This window comes from Dipteris shenzhenensis, chromosome 9, assembly GCF_047967505.1.
Source record: "Dipteris shenzhenensis isolate YYH24624 ecotype China chromosome 9, Dip_SZ_1.0, whole genome shotgun sequence".
Lineage (NCBI taxonomy): Eukaryota > Viridiplantae > Streptophyta > Polypodiopsida > Gleicheniales > Dipteridaceae > Dipteris > Dipteris shenzhenensis.
The window spans coordinates 45,604,654-45,617,113 of NC_141604.1; the positions used below are offsets into that span (position 1 = coordinate 45,604,654).

The 12,460-nt window shown below is 43.9% G+C and overlaps 1 protein-coding gene across 2 annotated transcripts in view; it reads right to left on the reverse strand.

The window, feature by feature from the left end:
• Positions 1-1,473: 1,473 nt before the first annotated feature.
• Positions 1,474-12,460, reverse strand: part of LOC147898718 (two pore calcium channel protein 1-like) — a 91,370-nt gene continuing 80,383 nt past the window's right edge. For both annotated transcript variants that reach the window (XM_087379359.1, XM_087379358.1), the window contains 7 exons: positions 9,772-9,911; positions 9,386-9,659; positions 9,201-9,255; positions 8,945-9,101; positions 2,393-3,102; positions 2,095-2,265; positions 1,474-1,899 (listed from right to left, as the gene is read on the reverse strand). In XM_087379359.1, the coding sequence (XP_087235485.1) occupies positions 2,502-3,102; positions 8,945-9,101; positions 9,201-9,255; positions 9,386-9,659; positions 9,772-9,911 (1,227 nt within the window). In that variant the 3' untranslated portion in view covers positions 1,474-1,899; positions 2,095-2,265; positions 2,393-2,501. The remainder of the gene's footprint in view (positions 1,900-2,094; positions 2,266-2,392; positions 3,103-8,944; positions 9,102-9,200; positions 9,256-9,385; positions 9,660-9,771; positions 9,912-12,460) is intronic.

The window sequence follows — 12,460 nt, forward strand, 5'->3', positions numbered from 1 at the left end:
ACTCTACAATCCCGAATATGGTAGGCTGATGATAACATTGTTGCCTTGATACGTCAAAAATCCTCATGGATCGCAGGCCGCTAATCTTGCTCTTTGATTACTAGATAGGTTGATGGGTATTCAAACCCACAGGTTCAATGTTAATGGATTAAGCTTGTCTCTCTCAATGCTCAAAGGTAAATAGATGCAACATTGCACTTTCAGATAAGGAGATTTGGGAGACTCTTTGCTCCATGAAAAAGAAAAGGCTCTTGTAGTTGATGGTCTAAAAATTGAATTTTATATTGCTTTTTAGGATATGCTTAAGTGGGACTTGGAGAGCATGGCTAATGCTATTGTGTAGCAAATGCACATCTTTTTTAGGGAGGTGCTAGCAGAGTTAACTTTGCACTATATTTAGGAGATTTAGGTACCCAATAAAAGTCACCCATAATGATAACTAGGTAGGCTAGGTGAGGGAAAATTTCTCAGCCGAGGTAAACCACCTCTTGTAAAACTCTAGGCATAGGATGCCGAATGGCCAACAAGTAGCCCAAGCACTAGCCTCTAAAAAAGAACTTATCGACATGTGCTAATATTTTTTGGTTTTGATTGCTCCTGTAGAGAAGTACAAGCATACAAGTCACATTTAAGAGTAGAAGAAGAGCTTACGATCCTGAAAAAAACGAGGTGCAACATCAATGGAAGTAATGGCTGAACAAGATTCCGTGTATAGCTAAAGATCCAGGGAGAATAAATGTAAGGTGCTAGCAGATATGCAACAATGGATGTACCAGCTTTTGTGGGTTTCGACGAGTATCCACGAAAAATTGCTTGACGAAAGGATTCTTGACAACCACAACTCAGAAAGACCCTCTGGAGCAGCAGCCCAAAGTCAAATCATCCAGATCAGGTGTTAGGCGCTAAGAGGAGGCCTTGTAGATAGAGAAAAAAAGTCACCACAAAGTAAGCGTTTTTGCGAGTACAACAAAATGCTTCTCCACTAGCTTGGAAGGGAGAGAAAGATATGAACAGGGGGGAGCTAAGAGCTGGAATAGAGTGCCAAAGGGGAACTGGCGGGGGGAATAATGCTGCTTCTTCGACATGTTTCCAATAGGAAGATGCATGGGCGTTGTCACGTAATGGAAGAATTTAAAATCATCACTACAGCTTGGCTACGAAATTGATGACAATAAGACTGCTAGCGCATACATATCGAGCCTCTGAATTTCCTCTACTTTGTGATTGAGCATAATCTGAATGACTTGCATGTAAACAGGGTCATAAAGAGTGATCAAGTCTGTGTGTGTGCGTGTGTGTGTTGGGACGCAGCAGTAAGGAGAGTTTGCATTAACAATGCCAGTAGGCACAGATCCAAAAGCAATGAAAGGGTTAAATTCCTATGTGCTATGTCTGTCCTGCGAGCACGAGTGTGCGTACTCAATGCAAGTTTGTGTGAGTGTACAAGTATACATGATTGGTCTTAAACGCAGATTAAAGTGCAATTAAAAGTCCATGTGGAAGTGCGAGTGCTGGTATGTGCGTGCATATCAGGTGGAGCACATGCATGCCCAAAAACCTTAATGGTTATCACAAAGGGTTGTGGCAACACGTCACAGCCACCAGAATCAATATAAACCGCTAAATGCCTTTCAGGAATTTTGCTAGATTTCCAAGCAGATCCACATAGTTATCGCTTCAGAATCAACCTTCACAGCGGCATGCAAAGTATGATAGGCTCATAGCTAAAGATCCGCTTCCATCTTCAAATTGACCAGCCATATCATGTCGTGTTAATCTTATAGTACATTAACTGATGGTCTTAACATTGGAGAAGGACAAACCATTCATAGGACAAATCATAAGAGCTCCATAACCACCCCTCCTCTGAAATGCAGCAGAACTCCAGAGCGAGTAAAACTGCAGACATGAAAGATCTCCTAATCATAACGCGACTGCACATCCTAAGTTCCCGCTCCAAACTAGAGCAATACATTAACCCTCTCTATCTATAAGAGAGTTATAATAAAAACTAGAACGATAGACCTGCTTGGCTGAGGCCTGTTTCAGATGCTTTCCACAATCTGACATTCTAGAGTTTTGGATGTGAGTTACCTTTGCAGCATAGATTGCTCTGACAACATGCAGCAGGTCTTCCATAGAATGAATGTCTCCCAAGATTTTGAAGCGAAACCTCCTGGGCATGTTCTCATGCTTGAGCACCTTGTGAGTTCCGCTTTTGTTGTCCATCTCCCAGCGAGCACCACGTCAACCCTTATGAGTGTCCTATAATATAAAGAGGCTCAAAAAGATTACGCAAAAGTGTTTCTAAGGACATTAATTTAGCAGCACAACAGGAAAATTTTGCTTTGATTAGCAGGTCAAAACGTTGATCCAAAGTTAAATAATATACCCACAACTCCTATTCGTACAAGATTGTTAGTCCCTGAGGATTGAAGGTTGGCAATGATAAGGCGGCTTGTAAGATGGTGGAATTCTTACAATTATCTGATGCTTGACCCCTATCTCTGGACCAGGTCAGCATAAATGTCATAGCAACTCAAGGATTTCCCGCTAATTTGAAGCGGCTGTCTCTGATCAAGTTTATTTACTTCACATTGCAGTCCAGCTGCATGTGCCTCTTCATCTGCTTTTTTAGCATTTATCTTCTCCATTTGGCTCACAAATGCTTCAACGAAAAATGCAATGGATACATTTAAGATGAAGGCTACAACGAAAATCCAGAAAGCAATGAAGTATATCCTTGCCAAGTCACTTCCTGTCACTGCAACGAAGGCATCCATGATGATGAACCAGTTATTAACCGCACAAAGACTGAAATTGGTGACCATTGCAGATGCATAGTCATTATAATTTAGTGACCAAAATCCAAGCTCACTATAGGAAGTGCCTTCCAATGCTGGATTGTCAATAAAAATAAGTCCTCCAAAGAATTGCACTCCAAGGAGTGAGAATAGAGAACATATTGAATATAGTACATTTAAAATTGGTAGTGTGGCAGGAAGTATTTCCCCAAGAGTTTGTGCCATAGGAAGCCATCGAGAAAATATCTTAAAGGTTGTCAAAAGGGCAAGCATTCGTGCTGTAAGAAGCAAATACATCCTGCAAGGTTTGTCACAAACGTTTTACCCAAAAATGTTTCAATCATATAAAGAAACATGATCTATGCTACAAGATACACTTCTTAGAGTTAAAAAAGGCCATTCATAAGGAAATGTCATCTAGACACTAGTGCAGAGATTTAAAATACAATGATATTTGATGCGACGATGAAATCACGGATGTGAATGGACCAGAAAGAAAAGAGGCGGGAAAAGGTGGGAGTTTGATAGGGATCTCCGTCCCCTTCTGTCCTTTGCATTTGTGTACTCTCCTGCAAGCGACAGCACGGTGTATCGCTCTAGTCTCAGACATCAGCCTTGGTTGGGATGCTGCTTTAGTGGCCCCACCCCTTGGCTTTGATCTCATACCTCCTTCGGTCTTTTGAAGACGTTAATAAACTCTCTCTCTCTCTGTCTTTCGAAGACGTTAATAAACTCTCTCTCTCTCTCTCTCTCTCTCTCTCTCAGCCCCAATCTAGCCCTTCCGCTCCCGCTCAGCCCATCTAGCCTTCTTGCTTCAGCCAGAAGCTTCCAGCCACCTTTCAACCTCTGCCTCAGCACCTCAACAAGTGGCGAGTCGCGTTGTTCATCAGCCACCTTTAACTCCAGTTCACCACGGAGCACAGCAGTTTAACTCAGGGAGGGTCTCACGCAGTAACCTCGAGCAAGGTCGGGACAGAGACAGGTCGGGGGATCTCCATTAGTTTGCGGGGGGCTTCTCCCTTCTTTTCTTCAACCCTGAGATAGGGCTGACCCCCCAGCCCTACTCAGGGGGTTAGTACAGCCTGGGGGAGTACTGATTTCAGACGAGCCAATATGAAGAAGATGAAACAACCAAACTCTCCTCTTGCCACCCCGACTCTGACTCAGAAAAAGAGACTGTCATATGCTGCCATCACTAGCTTTGCCCCGGCTTCCCCCCCCTAAACTCTGAATTATCAAAGGCAACAAAGCACGCTAATGGGCCTGGATCCACAAGAACAGATCTATTCCCTAGAGCAAGAGTTCTGAGAGGTTAAAGCTAGGCTTGCCTCTTTGGAGATGAAACTCTTCAACATGGTAAACAAGGGAAAACAGGAAATCATACAGGAGGTATTGCAGATACATAGTGAAGCAGCACCTACACCACAATTGGTGACCAAAGTCCAGGACATGATTACCAATCAGGTCAATTCGATAAAACAGGAAATTACTGCAACAATGTACAATAAAATCAACAAAAGCGACGTGTATGAAGAGATACACTAACATGAAAAAAGGGCTGCTAATACCCGGTGTCTACACATAGGAGGATTACCCGAAGATTGGCATGTGGGAGCATGACAGAAAAGATTGATCATATTATAGCAGCAAGCCCCCAGATTGAGTGGGATTCAAAGGATATAGTTTGTGCTGCCCAACTTGGGACACAAGCCAAAGTGGTCTTCAATGATAAGATGGCAAGAAGCAAGGTTCTCAAGCAAACCAATAAGCTGAGAGGCACCAAGATATGGATCCCGGAGGAGCTCACCCCAACTCAGCTCAAGATGAAAGCCACACAATTGACCAAAGTGAAGGACACTCACAAAGCAAGAACATGGTTTATAAGATCGAAAAGCACTTATTAGAGACTTCAAATCCAAACCCAGAGACTCTCGGCCTTAAACTGATGTAATGCAGGCTGATTATCTCACGTAGTAGATTATAGCTAACCTATAATAACCTTTTGGGGATACTATATGCACTCCTAAGAGACTCTTAGTATATAACTGATATCGGTGTTTATCCTCTTTTGTTTATAACTTGTATGGACCCGTGAGGCCTCCTGCAAACATTATTCTCTCTCTCTCTCTCTCTCTCTCTCTCTCCCCTAGCCTCTCGCCTAGCCTAACCTAGCTCCTCCCCTTCCCCCGCCTGCTGCAGTAGCATTGGCGTACACAGTAGCAGGACAGGGCGGCGGCGCACAAGCAGGGGCAGGTGCACAGGCAGGTCGCTGCGCCAAGGTCAAGTCGCGGGGAGGGGGAGGGGGGGGGGGGTCCGAGCAGCTGGTCTCCACCTTAGGGGGGGGCACAACAGCAGCCCATTCTTAGCCCCAAGCTGAGCTGAGCCCCAGGCTCAGTCAGGGGTGTTAGAGACAGCAAAGGGGCCTCCAAGTTACTTACAGGGTTCTCGAAGGCCTCCATGGAGAATAAATTTGTTATCTCGACCCCTCCAATGAAGAAACTCTCCTTTGCTGCCATTACTGGTTTTGCCCCGAATCACTCTCTTGATGATCTGAATTATCAAAGGCAACATAGCAAGCTCACAGGCTTGAACCTACAGGAACAAGTTTATTATTTACAGCAAGAACTCAGAGAGGCTAAGGCTCGACTCGCCTCTCTAGAGATGAAAGTTTTCAATATGGAAAAAAAGGAAAACAGAAAATCATACAGGACGTACTACAGGTACAAAGGGAAGCAGCGCTCGAACCAAAGCTGGTAACCAAAGTCCAGGACGGACTTACCACTCAGGTCAAATCAGTAAAACAGGAAATTACAGCAAAAATGGACAACAAAATCAACACATGGGATGTCTATGAAGAAGTACAAGAACAGGGAAAAAGGGCTAATAACCACCTAGCAAACCAATCAATTAAGAGGTACCAAGATATGGATCTCAGAGGAGCTCACCCCGATTTAGCTCAAGATGAAAGCCACAGAATTAGCTAAATTGAAGGAAGCTCATAAGGAAGGTAAATGGGTTGTTTACAGAGATGGGAAAGCACTCACCAGAGACTTCAAATCCAAACCCAAAGACCCTCAGTCTTAAACTGATGTAATGAAGGCCATTTTTATCTTAGTACTAGAATCTAGATGTGTGCTATAATAACCTCGAGCTGAGATGCCATGTGCACTCCTCGACCCTTTGGTTTATCCAGATGTTGTAAGACGTCATTTTTTGTGTGTGCTTTGTCCCATAGACCCGTGAGGTCTCCCGAGGATGTTGATATATTTTTCTTTCTTTCTTTCTCTCTCTTTTTCTCTCTATCTATCTATCTACATGCATATTTCTATCTACACACACACACTCTCTTTTTATTATAAGATTAAAGGGTTTATTCTTCAGAGCTATGGAAGAGCCCACGAATACAAGGACAAATTTAGCAAAATACCAAAGCACCTTTTAGTCTGGAAATCTTTCTTTATCTATGAGATCCAAACGCAATTTGCACGACATCTCCCTATCTTTTAAGGAGCATTTGACAAGAGAGCTAGTGAAGAATGGGAGGCTAATGTCCTTAAGCCCTAATGACTCATATGCCTTCTAAAATAAGTTGGAAAAAAAGAAAAAGCAGACTCAGAGTGGAGAAACGGGGCTACTCTTCTTCAAAATACGTCTCTAACTAGTAGTGATTATAATTACTTGCATTGTCAAAGGATTGATGCCATGCAAGGTGTCACGGGGACATGAAAAGTAATGTAAAGTATTTTTGTAACTCAAACCACGCTTAACCGAGGGTTAACCATGGTTAAGTGTAGTAATGGTTTGGTTGTGAGGGACTGGCTAGGGGAAGTACACACTTCCTAGAAGTTCCTAGGGACAAACTCTAGGTGCACCAGTCCAAAGGGCAAGGCAAAGGCTCTAGAGAGGGGTCTAAAAGTTGGGCCCAAAAACAACCAACGTTGTCCTTGGTCAGGTGGGTTAGAGCTTTAATGAAGGGCCAAGTGTCATGCATATGGGTGCATGCCCATCTACCACCTACCATCTCTCTCCCCTCACCCTCTTGGAGGCTGGCAGGTCTAGCAAAAGCTCCCCCTTCAGTTTTTCATTGCATTTGATGGCTCTTGCTGCGGCTCAGCTATTGCTCTAGCTGCTCTTCCATCTCTTGCATGCTTTTCAAGGCAGCCTTGCTGTAGGCACGCATCCCAAGGCTGTGTACGGTTGCTGGCGCTGATCTCGAGGCAAGGTATGGAGCATTTATTGCGGTTCGTATAGCCATACGGGACTATACGGAGCTGAGGCACATCCCCCTAGGCTATTGTACGGGCTGCTAGGGTGCACTTTTCGAGGCACAGATCCCGTGGTCGAAGCTTTGGGATAGATCTACAGGCCGGTGTCCTCTTCAGCCTTTTTCTTGCCCCCTTCTGCTCTCTTTCTTCATTTTCTATCATCTCCCTGAAGCTGAAAGTCACCTGCACCCTGCTGGGAGCCTGGTAAGGGGATAGGCGCGACGCGTCCCTCTGCCACAGACAGAGGGTATTTGGATTTGGGCTTCCCTTTTGTTTGCATTTCTTGCTTTGAATCATTTTGCAGTGCATGTGTGGTGTTTTGCAGTCCTTTCTAGTTACTCTCAGATTCTAGCAAGCACCCAGAGGCAAGGATGTTCCTAGGAAAAGGCTTTAAGGACAGTGTGGATGCATGTGATAGCCTTGAGGCTGCTTGGGTACAGTTTGCTAGTGGTTTGGATGCTTGGGTGCCTTTCAGCTGGGTCAGTTCAGAAGTGGATGCCTTACATTGCCTTGCTACTGGTATTCTAGTGGTGTACTTGGATTAGATGCCCAAAAGACAAATAGAGGATTTGATGAGAAGAACAGTGCAGGGGTCAGCCCCTCGTGTAAAGCATTTCCATTCAGAAGCATTAAATAAATACCGAAAGGGGCGCCAAGGCATTTGGGGCCACTGGCTGCATTGTGTACTCTTTTCACTGAGCAGGGGCATTCTAGTCTCCCCTTGTTGAAGTTTATTTATGAGAATTGCTAAGTGGTTGAAGAAAATAAAGTTTGCTTTATGGCTGTTCTGTAGAAAGAAAAAAGAATCATCTGCATAAGCTTGGCTTACAAAAGGTGTGCCATCAATGCCATGGAAACACCGCTGCGAAACTAAGGCATGCATATGCATCAACAATGGATGAGTAGCGATTGCAAAAAGCAGGGCATTGAGAGGACATCCTTGACCAACAAGCGGCCCAAGGTCCAAGAAGAGAGGGCATTAGATAAGAGGCAACAAGCTGTGCCATCTTCATAAAGCGCGTGCACACACACACACACACACACATAAAATAGGTATAAATGTGCATACATATATTTACACACACACACACACATAAAAGCACATGCACACACGTGCACACAACACACTGTGTGTGTGTCTCCCTCAAATATTGTAATATAATCAATCAAAAGTTCACTTTTACAATAAAAAAGTGTCTCTCCCTCAAATCTATAGTCATTTAAACAGTGGTATAAGAACAACCATGTTCAATTTTTTCGCTACTTTTGTTTTCACTAATAAGCAAATGATATTTGTTTGGGTGTGATTAATCATGATACTTAAAATTTGGCTTTGAATACAGTTGAAGAAATTTGCAGTTTAAATAGGATAAACTACTATCGAGTTCCGAACCATAAATGCTCTGAACAAGGAGGGCAAGGATGCATTGCAATGAGGAGGTGATTTGGTTGTTTATAGCAGGGTTGACCAACATATGGATTCTCCTTTTCAAACTCTCTAAAAAAACACAACCAATCCATGGTTTACAGTACATCTAGCAGATGGCACAGGTTTGTGCTAACAACTTTCTTTTGGCCCCTGTATATCAACCTGTGATGTTTACAATATAAGGCTGGCTCTTGTAGAGGAATGTGAGATGTATCCCTCGATACCAGCCATTGTGAATTGCGTAATTTGGAGAAACATTGCATATATAAAACGAAATGCTCCCTTCTTTGAGAAAAAGGGTTGATTTCAGCACGTCATGCTTTTGAATTGATATTCTAGCCTTCTTGGTTAAGTGTCAACATGTAGACATCAAAGCACATTACAAGATATTTCACTTGACAAGAAGGCTGTACGAGATATTGTACTTGGAAAAATGAACCATTTACCAGTTTTTTGTGTTTGGAAACACAGTGATGCTGACAATGATGAGAATGACGGTCGCTAATGTGATATAGAGATTGCAACGATTTAGACTCTCTTTCCAGTAGTGAGTCCAACCCATGGCTAAGAGTGTGATGATGTCACCCAAAACCAAAATAAAAACTGCAGTTCAAGGTTATGTCTTGATCAGTGATCTTTCAGCTTAAGCTACCTGGAATCCTTTTCCTAAGAATTTACTTTGCAAGTCTTTGCAGCACTTACCCAAAGCATATTCAAGAGCTATTATGAGGCTTGAATTTGAAGCCTGAATACTGAGCTGCGAAAAGAAAAAATTTGAGAAATTTTGTCAGGAATTATATCACAGTTAGTATCCAAAACACAAAAGCAGCTGGAAATTTTGATGAGAGAGTTATATTTGATGCTGATATTTATGGGAATTGACTTACATAAGTGCCATAAACAGCAACAATAAGACCAATAAGAGTGATGCTCCACACAACACAACGAAATAAAGGATGATAAGAAAAGCTCAAACAGCTTAACCCAGGGATATAGGTGCCCAATGTCTTCAATAGTAGTGACACAGCTTCATGGTTGTCAACTTCACGGGAAATGATGTTGCAAACGTCTTCAAACTCTCTATCACTGATTCTAAAATCGCCACGCTTGTCTAACGCTAGAAATAATTTCATTCTTTGACAGCGATCATGTGGAATATGTCTGTTGAGAGAGTTAGACATCCTCCATCAAAACTTTGCCAAGCTTAAATAAAACCAACACATCCGACCTTTTTATTATAAGATGTAAAGATTGAAAATAATTGCTTCCTTACTGATATTGAAAAACTGCGAGAAAAAGTTTTGTCATAGTTCCTGCATCAATCCATCCTTGATCATTTGTGTCAATAAGATTGAAAGCTTGTTGTAAACTCCCCTTCCGTGCTAGTATGCGGTTTTTTAGCTCCGTTCCCATCTAGAGTAGGAAAACATGGATTACAAAGTTTCTTCTGCAATGCCCTTGTTTACCTCGTCAATTGAAAATGTCTTCAATCTACGGTTGCATTTATAACTTAGAAACATTGCCATTTGGCAGTTCCTACTCATGTTTTACTCAAGTCAGGCAGACCAATATCATTGCGACCCCTACACACTTTTTTTTTGTGTGGAATCTTTGAGTCATTATATTACAAAGAAGCTATTCCAGAAAGGGAGAGCTATAATACATCAAGAGAAAATCTCACTGTAGGAAAAATATACATCATGATCAAAGACACGAGATTGCAAGCAATCAAAAAGCGATTGTTGCAAAGAGTGTCTGAAGAAAGAGAAAGTGGAAAAAACAAGATCACCAAAGACCCTATGATTACGATTCTTTTTTTTTAAATAAGAGTGATATATTCCATTCAAAACAAATCATACAACAGGTGGGAGAGAAAGTACTCTATCCCTAGCCTCAACAATGTGGCAAAAAAGCCATGCAGGTGGTCTAAAATGCCACGACATCCCAAAAGGGGTCAAGTGAAATAATAAAGAGCAGTCCCATGTCCTCATGAAGGATATAAGTCTCCCACGAGCTGCCAAAGAGGTGCCTGTACACCGCTCCCACTGACTCCTAAGAGTGAAAATAATCTCTGCCCAAATGGAAGCGAGAGTGTCAGCCTCTGTGCATAAATGGTCCCCAAGTACAAAAGAACATCGCGAACACCATATCCGCCATAGGGTAATGCTGGAAATCACCTCCCAGGCTGACCCTACAGCTGAAATAGGCATGGAATCCTGTGCTGGTATCGGTACCAAAAGTAAATCCTGCAGCTCCATGATGCTGGCCTCCGTGGGACCCCGTCTCTCGCGTCGCTGCATGAAGAAACCAAGGTCTCCTGGCTCTGCCTCAAAGAGAGTAAAGGCTCCAGATCCTCTCCCCCAAAGAGCAGCGCCCCACGTCATCAAAAAGGACTCAGAAGTAACATACGAGAACAACCTGAAGATACCTGTCCATACCACTCTAGAGCTGGTGCAACTCCATAAACAATGCTTGCTAGATTCCTCTGCAATCTGACAACGCATACACAAGGAGGGTCTACCCATCTGCTGGAGCCAAGTACCCACAGGTATACCCCTATGTATAGTGAGCCAAAGAAAGTAGGAGACTTTCCTGGCTCTACTGATGCCCCAAAAGTGAGTCCAGTAGCTCCGCAAGAGCTCTGCAGTAAGTCCCTGTGCATGCCAATGCTGGGAGGCAGATGGAATGTGATGAGAGTCTCTCCGCTGAAGCCTGTAACCTGCCCTCGTCGAGTACTGGAAGAAAGAAAGAGGACGATCGCCTGTCACCGGAGCAAGCCATGCCCACTCACCTGGGTCCCAGTCAAGCTCCGCAAGAGGACGACCCTGAAAGATCCAAAGTCTCCATCTAATATCCTCAGCAAGGGTCAACCTGGAAGGATCTGTGACCCATTCCCTACCCAGGCAACCAATGACCCTGACTCTCTGCCAAAGAAGCTCCTGACGATCCATGGGCTGAGTGGGATACGATCTGTGAGAGGAGTCCGTCTCAAAATAAATAAACGGTGCCGGTCCTAAGCGAGCTCCAATACATAGCCCAGCCTCACTAAAATAACCTGACCAAGTAGAAATAGGATCAACATAGGCTGGATCTGTAAGTACATCCCTCCACTCCTGAGGAATAGCTCTCATGATCATCTGGTGGCAGCAATCTGTCCAAGTGGCCCATGTCTATCTCTGATCACCTCCTCTGACATCTCCACACCTTCCCTGAACCAATCTCCGACTGTCACAACCTCCTGGGCATGCCATCTGACCAAGGGAGTCCTGAGTTCTGTACCAAGGGAAGATCCCTGGTACCGAACTAGGGGGTTATGGTAAAGTGGCTATCGGGCAATTTCCTCTCCGGAGGAGGGAACTGCTCTGATGAGGTGCTGTCGAAAGTGATCCCATATCTGAACAAGCCTTTTCACAAGTGGTGAGGAAGGCTGAGAATGCTGGTCCGTCAGGAAGATCCAACTGACTCTACCTGCCCACTGAACTGCTGCTCTGGGGGTGCACTGGTGAATCCCATGCAGTAGGAACTGCTTCCACGGTCGATCTCCTGGAGTCAAACCTCTAACAAGAAGTTTGACTAAAAGGGCTCTGCTCTGCATCTCCGGATCAAGAATCCCAAGTCCTCCCTGCGAGAAAGGTAAAGTGATAGTATCCCATGAAACTCTGGCCCTAGTGTCCTCAGAACCATCACCACCACTCCACAGAAAGTTCCGAAGCAATCTCCTCACCTGACGAATCGAGTCAGCATGAAAGCACCAACATGACGCAACATACCACATAGTTGCTAGTAGAACCTGGTTGAGTACCAACGCTCTTCCGGCCAAAGAGAGTCTAGCCGTACTCCAGTAGGCTAGCTTTCTTCGGATACTCTCAAGAACTGGGGCAAACTGTTGCGTCGGGGACACCTCAATGCCAACCTGGAAGCCAAGATATCTCGTGGAGGTGCCTCTGGGTATCCATACAAAG